Genomic DNA, 22,788 nt, shown 5'->3' on the forward strand with positions numbered 1-22,788 from the left:
CTTATTAGAACACTTACCAAACCCAAAGGTAGCAGGGGCAGGGATTGGTGCAGCCTGGACAGTGGTGGAGGTGTAAAGACCAGTGACCAGCAGGCCATCAAAGTACGTACTGGTGGAGACTGTCACTGCAGAGAGATAACATGACAGAGTGTGAGAAAGAACCATCACTCAAGGCCACACATACACACACACACACACACAGACACACACACACACACACACATGCATGTGCACACGCGCAGGTACAGATGTTCTTACAAACTAACATTAATTTGAGTACGACACACTTATACAACCCTTAATCAAACAGAATGGAGAAGCGATGGAAGAAATCTCATATTAAAATCATATTACCACATCAATCACTGTCTAATGCTCAGGCACAGGCAGAGGAACTGTTATTCTTGGCTGATTGATGATATATGAATCATTGATCACTGGGAGGATAAAAGTACTTCGGAGCATTTTAGAGGCCTTTCGGGCTAAGGTCTTTGATGGGCAGTTTACATCTGTCCCACAGAGGTAAGTTAACACTTTTTATCACTTATTATTATGTAGTAATGCGGTATATGTCTACAAGCTGCAAAATTATGGGGTAGGTGTTAACGAGGAGCAGAAGAGAGAGAGAGAGAGAGAGAGAGAGAGAGAGAGAGAGAGAGAGAGAGAGAGCACAGATGTGTAAACAGGAAGCAGGTGGCCATGACACCTTCTGTGCACAGACGTGCTCAGGAAAAAACATGCGACAGGTTTGGCAAACATACGATAGCATATTACAGCAATGTAGGAGTAAACATGGAACATAAAAGACACTGGATTTGGATTTTACCAAAAATTAAAAAGTCATGTTCTCTTTTCCTTTCATGAAGGGTCACAAATCAGCTAGCGTTAAGCTCTTTTCTCCAGAGGCTAAGAGTAGACCAAACGAATGCAGCTCCTGTAACAAACCCTCGAGCTAACGCGGCCGAAGCTTTTGGAATGGTCCCAGGCAGACAGATCATGACGCACAAGGGTGAAAGAAAATTCTGAATTCCTGAATCCTCAAAACCCACCTCATAAAAAGATAAAGGAGGAAATAAGAGTCTCAAAAGTTTCATCAAGCTCATTCAACCATTACAGCAAACTAGGATCTTTACCATGCTGTGTGTTGCATGTGTTGGTTTATGTGTGTGTGTGTGTGTGTGTGTGTGAGAGAGAGAGAGAGAGAGAGAGAGAGAGAGAGAGACTACATATGGGACTAGATGGCTCCAGTCTTTGGGTGTCAACCTCTTCTCTCAATGGCCTTGTTTGCACGTCTTATGTCTCATTTTGCACACACGCACACGCGCACACACACACACACACACACTCACACACACACACACACACACACACACACACACACACACACACACACACACACACACACACACACACACACTCACACACACAAGCACATTCCCCTCCACTCCCCCCAAATTACACACACAAGGTTTGTATGCTTGGATTAAGAGAATAGCCCAGGAGCCCCACGCCCCCTCCCTTTTCTCTTTCTCTCTCTCCCCCACATCATAGCTTCAATAATTCATCCCACCACTCCCGGTATTATATTCAGATCTTTCAGTCTACGCTCTCTGTCTGTTTTACCCAAACCAAGTCCTGGCTTCAGCTCCTAAGTACACAGCATACACACAGCTATAGGATTACACCACACCATGAAACCGTGTGAAGCGGAACTGAATAAAACATCCAATCTCTTTATGCATTGCTGTATTTGGCAGTTGTCAGTAAAGGTCCTGAACCTGAATTTGTAATATACATAATTTCATAAAATCAGTAAACAATGTTTAAATGGTGAGGTATATATAATCCAATCACATATCGTCTATAAAGTGTTGCGACATGCTAGGTACAACACAATACGGCACAACACAATACGGTACAACGCACGAAAGAAAGGGTGTGTCAAAGGCTACTTTGCCAAAACAACAAGCATCAGCAGGCAGTGGGTTGAAATAAAATTCACACACACTCACACATATACACCCACCCACACATCCCTAGTGAGTTCTATTTGAAGTTGTTTGTGAGAGGAAAGGAGTAGAGAGAGACAGGGGAGAGCTAAAGGGGAAAGGGTTACAGTGAGAAACGCAGGGAAAGGGGGCTTTTCTGAAGGGCGATGGGGGGGGGTGGAAGGAAAGCATAAAACAAAGGTAATGAAAATGAAAATTGAGACATGTAAATAATTCATAAAAGCACTATTTTTAAGGAAGAGAACAGCAGCACCTTATCCTGATAATATGGCAGATTGGATGTGAGACTCTTAAAACCAAATCGACTCGGCTGTGAAGGGGTCTACACACACAGGCTACACACACACGTGCTCGGAGTTCAGCAACACCATGGCTTTGAAGAGAGCTCTTAGAATTCCCCTCCACACTCGTGCTCACACACATACTCATATTCTTTAGTTTTGAGTACTTGAAGGGTAAAGCGCAGAAGAATAAGAGGTCTCGTCAGAGGCCTGAGGCAAAGCGGGATGAGCAGGATGACAGTGGAAAAAAAAGCCACAAAAACACTTCACGCGACCAGAATGCAGCGACAGCAAAGTTTGCTGCTACTGAGACAGGTTTTGTCATTTAGTCTGGGGACAATTTAGTCTTTAACAAACTGCGGAAAAAGCTTTCTGTAAAGTAGCCATCATTAGCTGTGTTATCTGTGTGTAGATATGCTCTACGGTTGACAGAGGCTAATGATCTCTTTGCTTTTTTCTCTTCTCCCTTCATCGCCTTTGTTTCTGGACATTTGACCAGAGGAGCTTAGACAGGAGGGAACCTGCGTTTCCACATCACTCCCACTCCTCTTTCCCTCCTTTGTAAGACTTCACCCCTTCCACTGTAGTGAGAGAAGTGCACGCTGTGTAAATGTGATCAGTGATGTTGTGACTTCCTGCACCACCCTCCCCTGCTATATTCACTCAACTTCACTGGTGCTATTCCACCATGCAATATTGATGCTGTGATGTAGTACGCCTCATTACCAACACACACTGCTGAACTCCTGCTCAACTATTGATAAACCCGGGCCCTCACCAGCCTCTGTGGCTCGACCCAGAGAGAGAGAGAGAGAGAGAGAGAGAGAGAGAGAAATAGAGAGACAGACAGACATGGTGTGCATGTGTGTGTGTGTGTGAGAGAGAGAGAGAGAGAGAGAGAGAGAAATAGAGAGAGAGAGAGTGTTTATTGGCTGGGAGGGGAGAAGTTCTTTCCATGATCACATGACACTGAAAGTACAAACCACCAAGAACAAAAAAAAGAGTAAAAGAGTACTCAAAATAATTACACAAAGTACAAAGAGAATGATGGACATAAAGTTTTAAATTAATGATTTTTAGCTGCAAAGAAGGAAAGAAACTTCAACAAGAAACTAGAAATAGAGAGAAAGAGAGATGGGGAAAGAGACAATGACAAAAAAAGTACACAACTGTTTGTGCGTTAAATGAAATAGGTGATTCAACACTTCTTCAGCACAGCAGCATGAATGAGCATGAAGACATAAGCATGAAGCATGAGGACAAAACGTGAAGCCACAAGAGTAATAGTACCACAGCCAAATTAAACCGCAGCTCTACTAAACACACTACAGTGGAGGGACATGTTCACTGGGTTACTGTAGAGGTCTGTCGTAGGCTATGGCATCATTAGGTATTTGAAGAAACAGCCAAATCTGAGGAACACACCATCCATATTCATTTAAGCCAGTTTTAATTATTCAAACAACAGCAAAAATATTAAACAGTGGCTAACTGAGTTAACAGTTTCTGAGGAGAACAGAAAAGACTTCTTGCTTCTTTGCCAACTTCTGCAAAGCTAAATTTAAAAAGACAATTTTATTAGTAAATGTGTGTGCAAATCACTGAGAGATATGTAGCCGGCAATGTGTGTAGAAACGCTCATGGTAACCATTTCACTTCTAGCCATGAATGGCTTACTGTACACTGGCCAGAGACTGAAGTGCCAATGTGACGGGTATCATCTGAACTATACCCAGTGGCACCATAAAAGCCAGGAGTCTCAGCAGAGGCCGGAGAAGCTTGTTGGCAGAGCCAGTGCTCATTACTTCACTCTTAGGTAACAGTATGGTACTGGATAAGAAAGAGGCCCATAGAAGGACAGTATAATCACTGGAATAACTGGGTACTGGCTATATTTGAGAGAGAGAGAGAGAGAGCACACACATATATAACACACAAAGTTGCCCATGACACGTCTATACAACTTCACTTTCAGGAAAGTCCTCTCAAACTGCAAGACAGGTCTTCTCTGCTTACTCATTTACAATATGCTGTAGATTAAACACACTATATTGAAAATCAGAATTGTCTATGTGCGTGTGCATCTCTGGCAATTATTGCACAATCGCATCTGTGTAAAGTTATTGCACAACTGCAGCAGCACACATGTTCAAGGCGCCATTTCTACTTTTCCAACATAAAAACACACTCAAAAGTAGTTGTTGCTCTCTGATGATTAATGATTTATGATACTCCATAAAGGTGAGCTATTTTGTGCATGATTCTCATTGACTGGCTCATGTGCAGTTGGGGAATGTTCAAGTACAGATGAAATATTCTGTTTTATATGACTTGACTATTTTAACAAAGTCTCTGTAACACAAAGAAACCTAGTCCCAAGGATACCTGGTTCGTCAATTCCAAGACAATTTAGAGATTTTCAAGACAGAATATTGAAGGAGCATACAGCATGCATCAGTGTGGAACAGTGATGATTTTTTTTTTTTTTTAATCAGAAAGCTACAGCTATGCATTTGTCAAGCCCTGTTCCTCTATCAGGGTTCCTGCAACAGGCCATGGTGATTTGGCTTTCTTGAAGGCATTAGGTAGAGGCTGGATAAAGATAGGTGGTCATCCGACCCACATCACACCTCCCGCTGGGAACACCACGTGTCCATGAGCAGCCGGAAATGGAGCCATGCCATGGTGCACAGCTCGGCCCATCTGCTCCCCCAGCCGGGCCTGTGCCAGCATACCACCCCCTCCCCACCGCTCCTGCCCAGGTTCAGTGCTCTGTCACCTGTGCACGACAATGAGTGACATGGGACTCTACCATCTCCAGCCACACGCAGACGGAGGACAAATGAGTGGCGTAGACATGTGAGAGAAGGTCTTACGTCTTTATGAGTGTTAGTTCATGTGTTAAGGAACATGCGTCAAGGAAATGTCAGAGTGCGGGCCATGTGTATTATTGCACATGCATGTCATACATTGGATAGACTACAGATATAACACCACCATCATTCCATTGCGTAACCCCCTGGCACCTGCCTGCCCTCCTGCCACTGCCATCTGCTGTTGTGGGGGCTTTTGCTGTCAACAGCTCCATCACCCCCCCCCCCCCCCCCCCCCCTTCTAATATACAGGCACAAACACATGCATTCTACTTTTCATCAACACTTGCATTGCTATTTTACAGGTCAAATGAACCACTTAAATTACAGTAATTAGAGCCTATGGGCTTTGGTAGTGCCAGTCCCAGGATTTTCAACCTTAGCAATGACTTTTAAACACAGATCTATAACGCTGCCAGAAAGCCACAGTAATACAATAGAGATTTGCACCCTGCTACTGTCAACAACGTAAAATGGCATTAATTCATCATGTGAATATCTCAGCAAAAATAAAAGAATGTTAAATCTAAACATTATTTTCACAATGTCAATATTGCCCTGCTCTACTCAAATGCTAGTTTGAGCCTAACAAAGGATGTTTAAAATATAATAAAAGAACATGAAATATAAAACATACTCAAAACAATACAAGAAAATGAATGAATAATTACTCGGTTTCACAGAAAAAGTATCTTGGGGAAACCGGGACTTTGCACAGCTAGTTGAAGAACTGGGTTCTGGTACCTCAGGCTCAGTGGCTGTGAGATTAGTCCTATGATTGTGTCCCCACAGCTCGGATCGGGAGCAGCTGACCGAGAGGTGCCACTTGTGGGATGATGGTGAGCTGAAATCTTGCTGGGTTTGAAATGAACTATGCAAATAACCAGCTCCACACGCTACACCGTTCCTGAGGTCTGCAGAACTGCCAAATCAATGAGAGTTGCAATGTACCATGTTTTTTCTTTCTCTCCCAGCTTGTATGCTTCAAAGTGACAAAATGAACAGCATTTAAAAAAGGTGTCACATAGTGACTCCATCTGTCATCCCTGTTATCTCAGGTAGACATGACAGCAGAATTGCAGCCTTTCCTTCACTCTCTGTCCCCAAACAGAGTTTTGAACCTTAGTAATTAAACCAACACAAAATTGTACAAAAAGTTCCAGAAACAGTATAAAATGTCAATGCAGGCTTTCTTAATAAAATAAAGTATACAGACTGACTACAGACTGGTAGGCACAAGTATCCTGTAACAGAGGTAGAAATTCAAAGTGGGAAACACTTTGTAAAGCCTTGTAAAGTGTGGTAGAGGTGCAAATTCGTTAAAAAAATTATTATCAATAGTAAACATCTAGTAAGCATTTATTATTATTGTTATTTAAATTAATAAATCCTTCTATTTTTAGAGTTGTTGTGTCTCGGTTCCTCCAAACACCTGCTTACGAGGGGTCAGTTCTCACAGGAAAATGGAAATGGGTATCAGCCAACTGACACATATATGCTGGCCCCACCACCCCTCCTGGCCTTACAGGACCCATGGTCACTTCTGCTGAACTACACACACACACATGTACACACACACACACACAGCTGGTCTATTTCCTCCTCTGGAACCCCTTCCATCTCCCGTGGACAGTGCCCAAATCACAGCGCTAGTAGAAACAGTGTGCAATCGGAGATGGAATCAACAATAGTGCCACTGGGAATTGCATGATGAAATACACTTTGCATGGGTGTTTTCCCATCTTGCTGTATTTAATTTAATGCGTGACTAAATCTCATACACATGAAGAAAATCTCCAGATGGGATTTTTCAGAATTTCTCATAATTAATTTTAGCATATGTGCGATATATGTGCAGTACATAGATCGACAAGTGCAGTCTGACTTACACTGCAGTAAAAGTGTGTGTGACGTCTGGCGAGCTGATGTAACAGACCGTTAGCAATGTGCCTGACACGTGCACAAGGAGGAATGATGTTTAAGTTCAAAGTCTTGAACAGACAAATCTCACTTCTATAGTTCCATCACACATCACATGTATGAATGTTTGAAACTATTAATCAGAGTGACTCCCACAGATGATTTGTTTTGTCTAAATCTGACTGAAGGCTTTCAGAGGGGAAAATCTATGAGATGTTTAGTTTGGTATGCCTCACATCAGTAACATCAATCCCTTTAGAAAAAGAGATGCAATATAAAATGAAAAAAAAAACAGGATGAAAGGGAATAACATTAGTGCTCCGTGCACCTGCCCAGCTACCACTCCTTCTCCAGGGCTTGACACTTCAAACTGCAGTTCTGATGAGCTCAACAGCCTCCATTACCACTGAACTCTTTTCTGTGCTCAAGATGAAAACCATCATCCTTAATCAGCTAACTCTCAAAGTGCCCCAAACCTTACCTGCTCTATGATTACACCAGATTGCACTTTCTATACATTGATGAATAAAAGTATTCATGGAGTGAGAAGTCCTGTCCACCAGTGATGGACAGTTGTATGCCACATAGTGTCTATCCGTCCTAGCTATAAGCCTCCCTGGCATTATATTCTAAGTGAAGTTTCACATGTATGTAAATGTATATAATTTCCAGTGAATAATGGCACTGTCTCCATCAAGAGGCCTTTAGCTGAGTTTGCCATTTGCTCTCTAGTAAATCTGTGTTTCTACCTCTTCTCAGTTTCCATCATTACCACAGTTAAATCTATACAGCCCCACAGTGGATTGACTCAGAAATGAAATATCCTGAAAATCAGATCTCCAACTTTGCAATCACCACTCATTCCTAAAAAATAAACTGACATACAGAAAAACTTGATAAATCTTGTTACTATTTCAGATTATTGGCACACCACAAAGTAGCTAACTACTAAAATAGGAGCAGAGCTTCTGTTTTCACATGTAAGTATACTGATTATGCCCTAGGGCTTACCTTTCTATAAACCATTTATAGCCATAAGGAGTTGAAGAAATAACCAGCAAATGAAAATAATTGAATAGCTTAAGTGTAAGAAATCTAATAGCATTAGAGTGGTGTAGAGCTAAACGGAAATAACTGATTTCTAATTAAGAGTTTGCTTTAAGTAATGACAGACGTCAGAGCCTCATCTGACACCTGATAAATGGGGAATCACTCCCATGAGGTGTAGTTTTAATCACATGAGCCAGACACTGTGTTAATGTCCTTAATTAACCAAGAATAGCATCCGCACCACCACATGCACGTGCACTGGTAGGCATTCTCCTAGCCTTGATATTTCCTCTCAGAGTATCAGCAGCAGCCAGTGGATACATCCAAGGGTACAGTGCTCTAGAAAACAGGTCTGTGGGAGGTCAGGGTAGACACCAATGTGCTGGATAACTGCAGCACATCTGGGCAGTGTTAGTGATCACACAGACACATGGGAGAGTGAAAAGGTGGTAATTGCAGTGAGACAAGGTAGCACACATCCTTATTCACCTCATCAGTAGCTCCAAAAAGGCAAGGGAGGAAAAAACACACTGCAGACCACTTTATGACAACCCAATCCCATCCCAGCAGTGTGACAAACAGAGGTGTTTTTCCCTTTGTCTTCGGTGCCCATTGAGAGGTCCTTAACAATTTTCAACCATCTTTATCTAGAAGCCAAATGATGACTGGGTTGCCAGTTAACTGAACAAACAACTGAATTTTCACAACAACTCAGTGGAATGTTGGAAACATGGAAAAGATTTGGCTCATGAGCCAGGATAGAGTATCAGGGGATGAGTGACTCAGGGATGTCTGACACACTAATATTTATGTCCCCTAGACTGAATTCTACAGAATTGCACTGTGACATTCAGTAGAGTACATCTGACTGACAACATTCACCTTGAATGCTGGACAAATGCAAACGATACAGCAGGAAATCCTCTCAGTACTAGTCCATAGTTCTTTTGTTTAGTAGCAGATGTCATCTGATTTGTATTTGGAACCAGGCATTTTGCAAACAATTCTGCTGGGTGGAGATTCCACTATGGTGAAGCTACATAATCCTGACAAGTGGTCTCAACATTATTACTCTTAAACAAAAACAAGAAACAGCCTTCTATTTTTTAATGGATATTTGCATGTGTATTTGTGTCTAAAATAGAGCAGTTACGCAAGAAACAGACACAGCTGTCATTATGTGGTAGTATATTCTTTTTAACAATGGCCTTTTTGTCTTCAACTTCTGGCACATCATAGCCACTTTAGTCCCCTTTCAGTGTTACAGCCATGTGGAGTGTCTCTGGAGGCACAGGTTGACAGCTCTCTGAGAAATGAAGGTTTATGAGAGCTTTGCAATTTCGTTGGTGCTCAGCTATTTGCCATATTTGAAATCCTCTTTGTAAAAAGTGCTAGGCCTTTTGGTTAGCTGAGTGCCTTGCTGTCTGGTGACAGCAGAGAAAATGCTCATTTTCTCAACTTCACTGCTACAGTGCCTCTGGATCTGCTACTCAGTATGAATGTGAAGTGTGAGTGAGACTGAGACAGTACTGGGGGGCGGGGCGATGGCTGGAAGAGCTGGCATGGGTGAGTCTCAGTGGTAGGAAAACCGTCTTTTTCCAGAAGGGTATTCCCCTACATGTTAGACCAGACCAGTGTTTTAAACATGTAATCTCTCCTCACCAGGCTACTGCTTTCTACTTTCTACCCAGGCCCGATGTGTTCGGAGGGCTAGGACTGGCGCAGGCCATGGCTAATCCGTCCATGATATGCACTGCAGGCAACCTCCTGTACTGTGAGGGATATGGGAGTGGCAAATGGCTGAATGCTATCAGCACAAACGACACATTGCCCAGGGGCAGGGATTACAGCTGCTTGAACTGACATGCCAGCAGGAAGTAAGGAAAGCAGGCCAAGGGGTAGGGTACGAATAAGAGGTAGGGTACGAACAAGGGGTAGGGTACGAACAAGCATGGTTCACACTACACGTAGAACTAGGCATGGACCCTCAACAGAGTGGACAGTACCAGCCACTGTGGGCTGGGAATTAGAAAGGAGGCCATAAGGCTGAAGGATATTTGCAGGTCACTGGTGCATCTCTTCAGTTCCAGTGAAGATGACACAAGTACTTTCAGTGTTTCAAAGCTTATGAGCTTAAAAGCTTGTTATAGTAATGGTAATGTTATAGAAATGTTTATATTATGATTATATATTTTCCCCTCTGCTTCGTATTGTATCTAGATACCCAATATTCCACACAAGCTCCTCCATCTGCTCCATTTCATAAATATCTCACAGACAGCAAACACTGTATAGTCAGTGTTCTCAAGTCTCACGCATTGAGCGTGTGACACACGCATTTGACTGTCTTCACACGCCACACTTCCGATTTCACACGCTGAAAAAAAAATTAAAAATCTAGTTATTTACCTCTGATCCATATCTATGTCGCCCTCCACTGGCGATCGATTGCGATATACAACTTACGTTCCCCCCCAATCCCCCCCACCCCCGCTCAACAACTTACGTTCACCACCCCCCCCCCCCCCCCCCCCCCCCCGGTAGCTAGAAAACAAAGAAAATCTAGGTTACTGGGTTGCTTGTAGTAGCAGCATGTATACTACCTGAGCTAGCTATCAAAATGTAATTATGACTCAGATAACTGCCACTCTTTTCTTATGCACACTTTCTGACTAAATGGCTACATAGCTAGCTAGCTAGCACAGATTAGCTGGCTACAGTGGGTGCATTTCATGGTTTTCTATTTATTTTTTTATTTTTTGTTTTTTGGGACAAATTCCTCACCATAATCATTAGCCATGTAGCCAGCTATCTGGTATAGCTGTTTATGTTTATGGGTATTTAACATTCAGATATCACAGTGAGTTTACACAGCTAACTAGCTATACACATTACACAACAACTTTAATAGCTACCAAGATTGTATAAGGGCAGTCAATAGCTGCAAAAACTAGGGTAACCCCCCCACAGGTTTTACATTTTCAGATCAACCCCAGTTCTACACTGCGTTAGTTTGGAGGATGAGTAAACATAAAGTGTATGCATGTCTTTAGTCATATCCTGAAAGCCAGAACCATATTCAGGACTTGACTTGAGGACGAATGCAAAGTGTTGGCAATCCCCCAGTTAAAAAGATTGGGACTTCAGTGCCAAGTTGATAGCAAAATTCTGAACATGTTATGGTTGTGGTTTGCTGTGGTATCTAAGTTACCCAAGGTTGGACAGCTCTCCCAGACCAGAAGAGAGAAGCATAATAAGCCTATGTGCAAATAAGCCAAGAACACTAAAATAACACTAAAAACATCATAAACACGAGAAATGGTGACAGCAAACGCAGGAGAAGCAACAGGTTCACTGCAACTAGTTTAAAGAAAAAAAGCCAAAAGTTTCAAATGGAAATATTTTGTGTTTGAGTCTGATAAATGGGGTCAAATAATGAAAACACTAAAGAAATTTAGCTAAGCACCTTTAAAACAGACATCCAGAGGTGTATAAAAAGTTTAAAGTGAGCAAGTTTTGTTGAAATGCTCGAAACCTGAAACATTACCATTATTGGCTTATTACTATCATGGTATTGAAATTGGTATTGAGAATCATAGAATTTTAGTAGTACTGATACAGACTAATATATGTCTAGTATTGTGGCATACCTAATTGGACAACCCTTGTAAAAGTCATCTCTCTTTCCACTCCCTTTGGGTTTAATGTGATGTAATTTATCAGGTGACATCAGGGGACAGATCCAGGATTTGGTAATCCCAGGAACTCCCAGTCCTAAACATAACCTCACTGTTTCCTTTGAGAACTCATGGTATTTCCATATGAAGCTCCTCAAAATCTGGGTATAACTTTGGACAACCATTTGTCATTCTAAATACATGTTTCAAATCTAACCTGGTCTTTCAGATGTCCCAATTGTAACATAAGAAGGATTTGAACCTTTCTCTTTTCTTTCTCTATGTGCTTGTGCAGTCTTTTGTCATCTTAAAAATAGACTACTGCAACTCACTACTTGCTGATCTTCCTCTATAGGCTATCAGACCTCTACAACTGATCCAGAATGAAACTTAAATCTTCACACACAGAGCCGGAGTGGCTAATCGGTAGATTCGGGAGGATTCCCGATGGGCCAGCTCATGTCAATCTCTAGTTTGGGCCGATTGGGAGGGAAAAATAATTTTTAATGGTTTTTGCTTTTTGGGAGCAGAGAGAATAACAAGCAGGTGATGCACACACCAGTCAGCCGCTATCGCTGGACCCGCTATGTGCATAGAAATGTTCAGGGTTTACGCACTTGGTGGTTTGTATTTTCCTTCTTTTGCCATTATGGTTCATAACTGACAATAAGGGACAATTTTATTTGGGTACCGCAATGCCCACATTGCCATTAGCAGAACAGGCATTCTCGCCCTCTTTCCTTTGAATAGTAATTTAGCGTTCGGGAATAGAACGCAATAGCTATCAGTGAATTATGGATCTTACAGTTACAAAAGTGTTACTTAACCCAGAACACTTCATAAAAAGAACATTTATCTGTCATAGGATGTGTTCGGGGGATGTGTGATTTTAAGAAATGCAGTGTGTAAATTTCCACTTGACGCTAGTGTTTTCTCAGCAGCAGCTACTACAGCGTGCTCTCTGCGGCACATCTTGGCAGCGTCCTCATGCCAGATTGAGTGAGCGGTTATCTAAAAGGGGCCTGATGCTAGCAGCAGCACCAAGACCTGGCTCCCCAGCGATGCCTGTGGAGCCTGCCTGTTTACCACATGGGGCAGAAACGAAATGGTAACAGGAGAGGGCATCTGTTTCATCCCTCCACTGTATCTATAAACAACTATAAAAATATTATCAGCAGAGAGACACACTCTCCATAAAAATCCCCAACAGGTAGACAGAAAACCATTAAGTGCTGCTTAACCACCTCAAGAACCATGGCACACATTTGCACGTCAGGAGGCAAAATTAATGGGCATGGGGAATTGAAAATGAAAAACCTGCAAAAGTTGCAACGTGAATGCCCAGGCAACCCTGGTCCTGGCACATGCAATTGGTTCGCAGGTTGCTTGGCACAGCGATGCTATTGTTTGCCGCTCTGCATCCGACATAATGACTGCCTGGCACAGTGCTTCTATCTTTCTGGCATGTGGAGCCACCATCACTGCTATCCAGGGTGAAGCCCATGTCCAGATGCAACGGATTCATTTGGAGAGAAGCTCCACTGTCAAGCCAAGTGCCAAGAAGGCAGTTATCAGAGCAGGACCTGGGCACATAACAGCAATCGCATTATGCAGTGAGCCATCACAATGGATTTGGTAAATAACTCATGAGTCATCCAACAGAAGCTTTGAAATGTCTACTTCTGGTGCTTCCATGTTGTTTATTGAAAGTATGACTGTGTGAAGTAATTTTTCTGAAGTGTGCAGTTAACTACGTCCTGTCTGTATGGAAGTTGCCATGTGAAAAGGATTCAGGTCAGTACAAAATATGAGATCTGTTCTCAGTTTCACCAGTTTAATTGTTCATCACTTTTTTGTTCTAGCCTTGAGTGACATGACTTCACCAGCTATTCCAACACATTTTCCTGTCTGTTTCTAAGCATGAATGAGGATGCTATTATACTATGATCCTGACCTGAACAAGCACTGTCATGAGTTCCTCCAGAACACAACAGCTCGACCAATGATACAAAAGAGTACTTGCCACTCTAATGATCAGGACATTAGTGTTTAGTCAGTGGAGCATTTCACCTCTCAGACACAAGCATGATTGATTTCACAGGCAATTTTATTCTATCTATGCATTTGTGTGTCTGTGTTGGCGGGGTAACGAATTAGACATTGGTACATCAATTTACAAAAGAACTCTCTCAATGAAATTTTCATCCAGTTTCCCATGGGAAGTTAGGGCGTGAACAACCCAGGTCAAGCAGAATCATTTACAATGGGTCCACATCGATCATCCACCCTGAAAACAAATTATCTGTGACACAAACAGCATTCATACTACACCACCCACAAAATAACAGGAATCCTCTCCGTCATTCAAAATTGATGTAAATATTCATATTCACATTGCCACATTTTTCATTTAATGTGTTTTCCATTCTTTGACATTTTTATTTCATTAGGACAAAATGCATTTTATTGGTGCAGCTGAAATCACTGCAGTATACTAAGCTCCTTGTCCTTATGTCTTTCTTCGGTCAATTTAGCTCTTTTTAGGGGCAGTAATGCTGGGTGGAGAGAGGAAGGATACAGTCTTGCTGCAGCTGTTTCAGCATAAATGTCTTCCTGAAGGGCTAATTGACAGGCTGCTGAACCCAACTCTGAACCCCACCCTGAACCCAATTCTGAACCCCACCCTGAACCCAACTCTGAACCCCACCCTGAACCCAACTCTGAACCCAACCCCAAACCTAACTCTGAACCCCACCCTGAACCCAACTCTGAACCCCACCCTGAACCCAACTCTGAACCCCACCCTGACCCCAACTCTGAACCCAACCACGAACCCCACTCAACCCCACTCTCAAACCAACTCTAACCCCACCCTGAACCTCACTCAGATACTGGATGAGTCTCGCTCTGCCTCATCATTTAATGGCAGCTCGTGTGAATCATAATGCTACTTCAGCTAGCATCAGTTAAAACATGAATTCACTTTTTCAGTCTTGGTCAGAACAACTGTTGGTGTGACAGCATGACTAAGCACAGCTACGTCTAACTGAAACCAAATGAGCCTGAGGAACAGTGATGTTGCGAAGTCTGTTGGGAAGAGCTGCTCAAGATTATGCATCTGGGGTTTAAGATTGGCAGAATGCATTTCTGGAACATGTTCAATCCCCATTTTCCTTCATGGGATTACTTAAATCCTGCATTGGATTATATTTCATTTATGGTAATATGATGCATCATGTCCTTGTTATTTTGTTTGTTGCAATGTATATTTCTTAGAGCAATGCACTAGCAAACAGTTACAAATGATATGTTTCAATCATGCGTTGATACAAATTATTACAAAAGATACACCTTATTTGAGATCAGTTTCACAGAAATAAGTATGAAAGTGTATCATAAAGTCATTGCTTTAAATCAGTGGCTCACCGTGTGGAATAAAGTGAATGATAATAGGCATTATTGCAGTAATAATGCTAATTGTTGTGTAGTGGCTTCTGCTTGTCTGTCTTAATCATCCCTCACTCTCTCACTGCACTCCTGCTGATGTGCGGCGGTTTCCCTTTTGGAAGAGTGAGGGAGTGCTGTAAGCATGGGCCATGAGGGGCTTTACAGGCGTGCGAGAGTGCCACTCCAACCACTCTGCAGCAAGTCATCACCACCATCATCAACAGCAAAAAGAGAGCTTTCAGGTTGCTGTCACACAGTGTCAGAGACAAGCAGGAACAACACACACACACACACACACACACACACACACACACACACACACACACACACACACACACACACACACACACACACACACACACACATGTTTACAAGCAGACAGTTGGGCTTTTTTGTCAGTAACATGCCAAAACTGGTGTAAACACATGCTGGAAAAGATATAAGAAAACAATAAATCCTTAGTTGTTGGCATATGCAAAAAATGCTGATATAGCATGCAAATTTAAAAATCTTATAGAGTGAACTTCCACTCACCTCATTGACCACCTCCTAACCTACTGTTCAGAACTAACAATTATAATTACCAAACCAATGCAGAAATTGCAGATTAAAAATTAATTTTAATATCAGTTATCATTACTTACAGTAATCATTACCCTCTTCTTCCTTTGCCTTCTCTCCTTCTCCCTCCCACCACATTCACACTCATCCACACACACACACACTCACACCCATCCACACATACACTCACCACACACACAGGCTCATCACCTTCTATAAAAGGTATGGATATTTGGAGACAAATATGGCCATGCCTCTGTGGAGTGCACAGGTCACGATAAGGCAGATACAGCTTTCAAAGCAATGCTTTGTGCCTCTTGTTTGAGATAGACCCCTGGATTCAGTATGCCAACCCTCACACAAAGACACTGCTGTCTACATCAGCTAGAAGCTGTGCTTTACAACAGCAACAAACACCAGCCTCTCAAAGCAGCCCGAGTGGGGGAAGAGGAACTAAAACTACATGCTGTTTTCTGAATTTCGTGGGAGTGTAGAGTACTTTAGGTCATTCTTTCCCTTTGCTTTTCTTCATCTCTCTCTCTCTCTCTCTCTCTCTCTCTCTCTCTCTCTCTCTCTATCTCTCTCTCTCTCTCTCACACACACACTCTCTCTCTCTCTCTCTCTCACTCTCTCTACAATCATCTCTCTGACCATCATCTTATGGTCAGAAATAAAAGAAAAGCTGCCCTGAAATTCTAGTTTTGGCTTTACAGTGACCTTTAACCTTCTGGTGAAGGTGGTGATGAATGCTAATGCCTCGCACCTACAGCTCTCTCTTTGTGATGGAGCGACAGAGGAAGGTCACCAGGTGCGTCAATAAATTGCATTCACCTCTGTAGCCACACATTTATAATCGCAGGGATTTGGTTTGTATCATCCATTGCATTTACCTAAAGCTGAACAGGCATGCTGTTGTTTTGGAAATGGATGTGTGTGTGTGTGTGTGTGTGGGGGGGGGTTTCAAATGAGAATGGTAATACATATAGTGAGAAGAGCATCAGTTCACATTTACAATTAAAGCCAAAAAATATTAATTGTGTAATGCACAAAAAATATATATATATTGGCAAAGAAGGAGGAAAAGCAAACGGAGGATCAGAGAGACAGAGCCATGTCTCTGGGCAGAGCGGCCGCTCAGCAGGCGTGGATGGAGTGCTTCCTCCAGGCTACGATGGAGCAGGTAGGGCCAGCTGGCACTGGGGGAGCGGCAGCAGACTGGCCCCTTGGTGGCAGTGCCCTGAACCTAGTGGGCTCCTAGCATCCGCTCCTCACCCTGCCAGTGCTCCAGAAACAGGCCCGTTATTCTCGTGCTCCTCATCCTATTATCTGCTCCCATCATCTCCAACTCTCACATATTAAGATAATTAGCCATCGAGGCGCAGAACGGAGGAGATGGGAAAGGTTCGAATTTGAGGCATTACGCACACAACCCTGTTTTCCCTCACTCTCTGTTTTCAAAACAAACATGTACATCACTCTGTTCTCCCTCTCTCTGCCACTTGACATCTCATTCTTGCTCACTGAGGGTTTTGTTCCCCTCTGAGTGTTACGCATTCTCAATAAAGTCTCAAAATTGTTCACCACACTAATAAGAACAAAGTGAACTATTCTAATAATACCATGTGTGAGAGACTCTCCCAAGTACTCTCACGTGCACGCATCCCTCCCTCCTGTTCCTGCTCAGATTTCCTTTATCCAGCCACCCCCGAGTCACCCTCTCCCCCGTCTCTGGGTGAGTGCCCTGCGTGTCAGTGGGGCTCTATTCTGTTGTTGAGCTCATTCAAAATAGTATCACACGGCTTCTAGGATCATTATGTATGAAAACAACGGTGAGAAGAACTGCTTCAACTTTTATTCACAGTGGCTCTCTATCCTTCTAATCTCACGTTTTTTGTTTTTTTACTGAATTATTTTATGTACTTATATGCTGAGTGAGACTGTGCATGCATTTATATGTGTCTATGATTGAAAGAGATAGAGATAGAGAGAGAGAGAGAGAGAGAGAGAGAGAGAGAGAGCAGGAGAAGGAGAAAGATTTAGTCCTGAGGATAAGCCACCTACACACAGAGCAATGGGGTCAGACAGCAAAGTCCAACACTCCCACTTCACATCAATACACAAGCATTACATAAATGCACACAGGAATACACAACACAAAAACATTTCATTTTCTAAACACACACACACACACACGCACACACACACAAAGCTTTTCCAGAACAGTAGGAATGTGCATCACTAGTGCAATAAACTGTTGTGGGATACAAATGTCAACAAAGATTATTCTAAAAAGATTAATTATTCTATTGTTACCAAATAAAGATTTCCACAAACTTATCCCTTCTGTCTCTCTGTCTCTGACACGCACACAAACATACACATATATAAACACGTGCTCCGTTTCCAAAACAACAGCATAGCAAGACCTAATTCAAAAACTGATGTTAGAAAGAGATGATATGTAATCTCCATGTAAGCCCTTTTATACAACAGTTTTATGTCATTATACACAGTACTCTCTCATTAGGTCATATTTAATAATGTTTAAAATTGCTTCTGCTTGTTGATTAATTTTGATTTTTGTTTGTTCATAAATGCAGCTGGTTCTAGAATACCTGTCAATGAATTCTTATAAAACACACATTTGAGAGCTTAGAGATACTTAGAGATTAATTCAATGTTTCTAGTGCACTGTGCAAATTCAATCAGTGCTCAACTGTACTTAGCCTTTCCATTAGAATACACATGCAAAATATTCTAAATGTACTCTGTCTAAAACACACATATTCTTGTAAACATTTATTCCATGCCTTTATATACAAGTGGATGCAAGGAAATGCACATTTCTCCCAGCCTCTCTCTCTCTCTCTCTCTCTTTCTCTCCCCCTCTCTCTCCTCAGCCACATGCGCTAGTGGTGTGAACTCACCCTGATACTCCTGTCCCGGCGTGTAGGCGGTGGGGTTGCCAGCAATCTGTAAGGTGAGCAGCACCTCTCCTCCGCCCTCCGCCACGCCTGACCCCTCCAGCTCCCCATGATGGGTGCACAGGAAGAAGAAGGGGTTGAATCGGGGGTAGAAGCCAACAGGGGGACCCCCCAAATCCATGCTGCCCCCCAAAGCCAGAGCCAGCAGGGCACAGACGAGGGCACCCCTGAGCGAGGCCTGCTCCATCCCCACTGTGCACTGGAGAAGTTAGTGAGAGAGAAAGATGGAGAGGGCTGGAGTGGAGAGGGGAGCTCACAGGTAGAGTCCCACCAGCGGGCTGGAGTCCAGAAGTCAAGCACAAGGTCTGGCAGTGTTGAGACTGTATGTGTGTGTGTGTGTGTGTGTGTGTGTGTGTGTGTGTGTGCGTGGGGGTGTGTGTGTGCGTGTGTGTGTGTGTGTGTGTGTGTGTAGAGCTGGTTACAGTGCCCTCTGCCTTCTTTACCTTTCCTCCTCCCTTCACTCGCAGGGAGTTCGGAGCGTGCCTGTGCTCTCCTGCTCCAGCACTTAAATACCCACCCCTCCCTCTCTCGCTTTCTTTCTCCTCCCACCCACTCTCCCTCCTCTCCCTCTCTCTCTCTCTCTCTCCCTCTTTCTCCAGTGCTAGCTATGCTCATGTGGTACACCCTCACAGACGGCCTCCATCCTCTCATTCCTTTCTCTCTTTACAGACACTTACACTCTTGTGTTCTTCGCTCTTTTATCTCAGGATTCATCTCTGTTACTTATACACTTCCGACCCTACAAGGGCTTGTCATTCTTTTTTTTTTTTGTCTTTTCTCCCTTTCTTATTCCTACATCCCCCAGCTGGTTTCGTCCACTCCCACCCAGAATCACACCTCCTTCCCTCCCTCCATTCTGTCTCTCTCCCCCTCCTCCCAGCCGTCTGACGGGACTCTTTCCCTTCTCTCTGTCTGGGCTTCATTCTCCCTTGCTCTCCAGTGTCTGGGTGCCCAGTTCTGTGATTTTGTTTTTCCTTCTCTCCTCCCTTTATGGGTTTCTCTACTGGAATCTCCTTTTCCGTCATATTCTCCAACTCTCTTACTACCTCTACAACCTTACGCACTCAAACTCTCTCTGCTCCACTTTAACATCTGAAACATGAAGCGCTAGTACTGGTTTTTCCACATATCTATGCTATATCCTCCCTCCCAAATTTCAAGTTCTGTTTTTTATTCTTCTTCCTTCACCATCCTCTCCCTCACTCATTGTCTCTCTGGAGTAAACAGAAACAGCATGTGACAGCTCCCCTCCCTTCTCCATTTTCTCCATCTGTCTTTTCCTTTCTTCCTCTTTCTCTCCACTTAGTTCTTTCCACTGAGTTTTTCTGGTGTGACAGCAAATATTAACCATTCAAACAATGTTTGTGCAACATGACTACTGTCTTGCCTGGTTTAAAACAAAGAAACCAAATATCCACAAGTCCAAAAATCAGGGACAAACCCCTGCTATGACAGAGCGTCCATGACAGAGCAGTGTCTTCAAAAAACTCAGTTATTTTACAGTCTACAATAAGCCAATTCTTACTCAGTCTTTGAGGTAAATGTTATTGCTCGTCACAAGAACAAAAAAGAAGAGTCATTATCATCATCATCATCATCATCATCATCATCATAATCATCATGAAACCCTCTCTGAGTTTCTCTTGACAGTGCGTTGCTTGGGGTACTGAGCTACATGAAATAGCTGGCAGGAGGCCAAAGTTCTGACACAGTCTTCAACCACAGTTTCCATTCACTCTCCATTCGTTCTCTTCATGCCTTTTTAGACGAGTGTCACCAGTGAAATCAGTGACATAACTGGAAAATGTCTAGCATAGCAAGAAAAGCAAATTTGTGTAATATCAACATATTAATAATACCTACTGGATATGCCTATATTTAAGAGAATGCAATTCATTTAATTTTATTATATTTTATTGTCTAGTCATATAGTCTATCATTTATAGTAATTTATAATATACACTTCCAGGCACTCCTGACTAAGCAGTTTTCTTTTTTAGATTCTTCTGCCTTAAACTTATTTCTTTAAATGATAGGTGAGTTTGCTGAAAGAGGATCATAGGTTATCACACTCCTTTGATGCTGTACAAACAGGACAGCTTGTTAAATTCTTAATTCATTTTCGTTAATTAACTATCATAGTTAAGTGGCTGGAGATTGCTCTCAAACATTAGTATTAGTAAGTTTTAAGTTCTAAAACTACAGCTGTCTATCAGCCATGAAACAGAGCAAGTGGTAATTTGTTGGTAAGCATTCAAATATCCTCAGAGGAAAATATACTATCTACTCCTATTTAAAGAGAGGATCTGCTCAGAGTAAACACAAGAGTAGCCCAAGTTAAAGTCAAACTTCAAAAATTAATCCTATGAATATTTTTACAGAAAGATCCTATTACAAGTCGTTACCATACAACCTCTTTCAATTCATGTGAAATAACATTATGCATTACATAATACAATTACATGTAATATTTTCGTGAGATACATGGAATAACATGTCATGTACTTGTATATTTTTAGCGGATGTTTTAGGACTAAAGCAACCTTGAAGTCAAATTAAAATTTCAGGTGGAACTATCAGATAAATGACACAGCCTCAATGTATGGTTCAAAATGCTCTGAGCTAAGTAAAGTGGTAAACAGAGGAGAAACTGAAGGCTGTTTGTGACAGTGCCCAAAGCTAATATGAGAATGATGCCTTGTTTCCTTCTCTTGTGAGTCTTTCCCTTCAGTAGATAACACCCCCCACACACAGACACACACACACACACACACACACACACACCCAACACTCTTATTCAGGGTCTTGGGGGCAATCATTCTCCATTATGGAAACTAGGCTGGGGAAGGAAGGCCAAGGAATATATGGAGGCCAGTAATTATTTTTATCATTATTAATTTCCACCTCAAGGTTGGGGCAAGCCTTTGTTTGCCTCCACTGACCCCCTCCCCATCATCCCAACCACTACCCGTCTTCTTACAAATCTGCGTGCCAAACCCGATAGAACACAGGCTGACACACAAAGGGAGAGAGAGCTTAGAGGGATGGAGTGAGAGAGTGTGTGTGAGAGAGAGAAAGACAAGTAGATGTGTGTGTGTGTGTGTGTGTGTGTGTGTGTGTGTGTGTCATCATTCACGAGACCGTAACTTGGACACGTTGTGTATTTGACACAGGATGTGTATTTGACACGGCAAATCAAAACAGAATACTGGGTTGGGGGAGGTTAGGAGAAGGGGTTGGGATGGGGGTAGGGCCCTCAGGGTATACTTCATCTGTGATGGCTTGCACACTCCAATTAGTAACATGAAAAGGGCTGACTCTCATCACCTTCAAGACCTGTGGGGGGCAGTGCGCAAATGGAACAAATGTGTGTCATTTAAACTCTTAACCAGCATGGGTCAGCCAGACGACCCACCCCCCCACCCCCCTGCCAGAATCACACGCACCACTCCCACGCAGACAAGGCTTGGCTTTAACACACCACGAAGGGCTACAGCCCCAAGACCACCAGAGACTAGGGTATTGTGAAAGTGGGGATTTGATGAAGGCATATGTGGTGACAAATGCACAGTGATTGGACAACGTATGTTGGAAGAAAACACATACTTGGGCTTCCATTAACTGATCACCGCATCTAATTATTTATCTCTTTGGTTAATGCCCAATGTTTATTTTTTTATGTAAGCACTTCAAAAGCAACACAGACATGCATACAGACATAAGACATGTAAGATTTTACTTTTTCCTTATATTTAACTGTTGTATCTGTGACGTTTGTGGGTCGGCGAAAGACGAGACACAGAATCCTTCTTGACTGACGTCACTTTTGAGTTTATTTACGAATAGCGCTTATTTGCGCAACAGAGAACACTCACACAAACACAACGTGTAAACTCTAGACAACGACGAGCACAGGACACTGCGCGAGCGCACATTAAATAGACAGACCACATTAGCCCCATGTGATTACGAGACGATTCACAGGT

General features: G+C 42.7%; 1 protein-coding gene across 1 annotated transcript in view; it reads right to left on the reverse strand.

The window, feature by feature from the left end:
- The window catches only part of reln (reelin), a 93,592-nt gene extending 74,304 nt beyond the window's left edge, over positions 1-19,288 (reverse strand). The window contains exons 1-3 of the mRNA XM_076985944.1: positions 19,246-19,288; positions 18,746-19,001; positions 18-125 (exon numbers count right to left, since the gene is read on the reverse strand). Of these exons, the coding sequence (XP_076842059.1) occupies positions 18-125; positions 18,746-18,989 (352 nt within the window). The 5' untranslated portion in view covers positions 18,990-19,001; positions 19,246-19,288. The remainder of the gene's footprint in view (positions 1-17; positions 126-18,745; positions 19,002-19,245) is intronic.
- Positions 19,289-22,788: the final 3,500 nt, after the last annotated feature.

The sequence above is a fragment of the Brachyhypopomus gauderio genome, chromosome 2 (genome assembly GCF_052324685.1).
Source record: "Brachyhypopomus gauderio isolate BG-103 chromosome 2, BGAUD_0.2, whole genome shotgun sequence".
In the NCBI taxonomy this organism is placed as follows: Eukaryota; Metazoa; Chordata; class Actinopteri; order Gymnotiformes; family Hypopomidae; genus Brachyhypopomus; species Brachyhypopomus gauderio.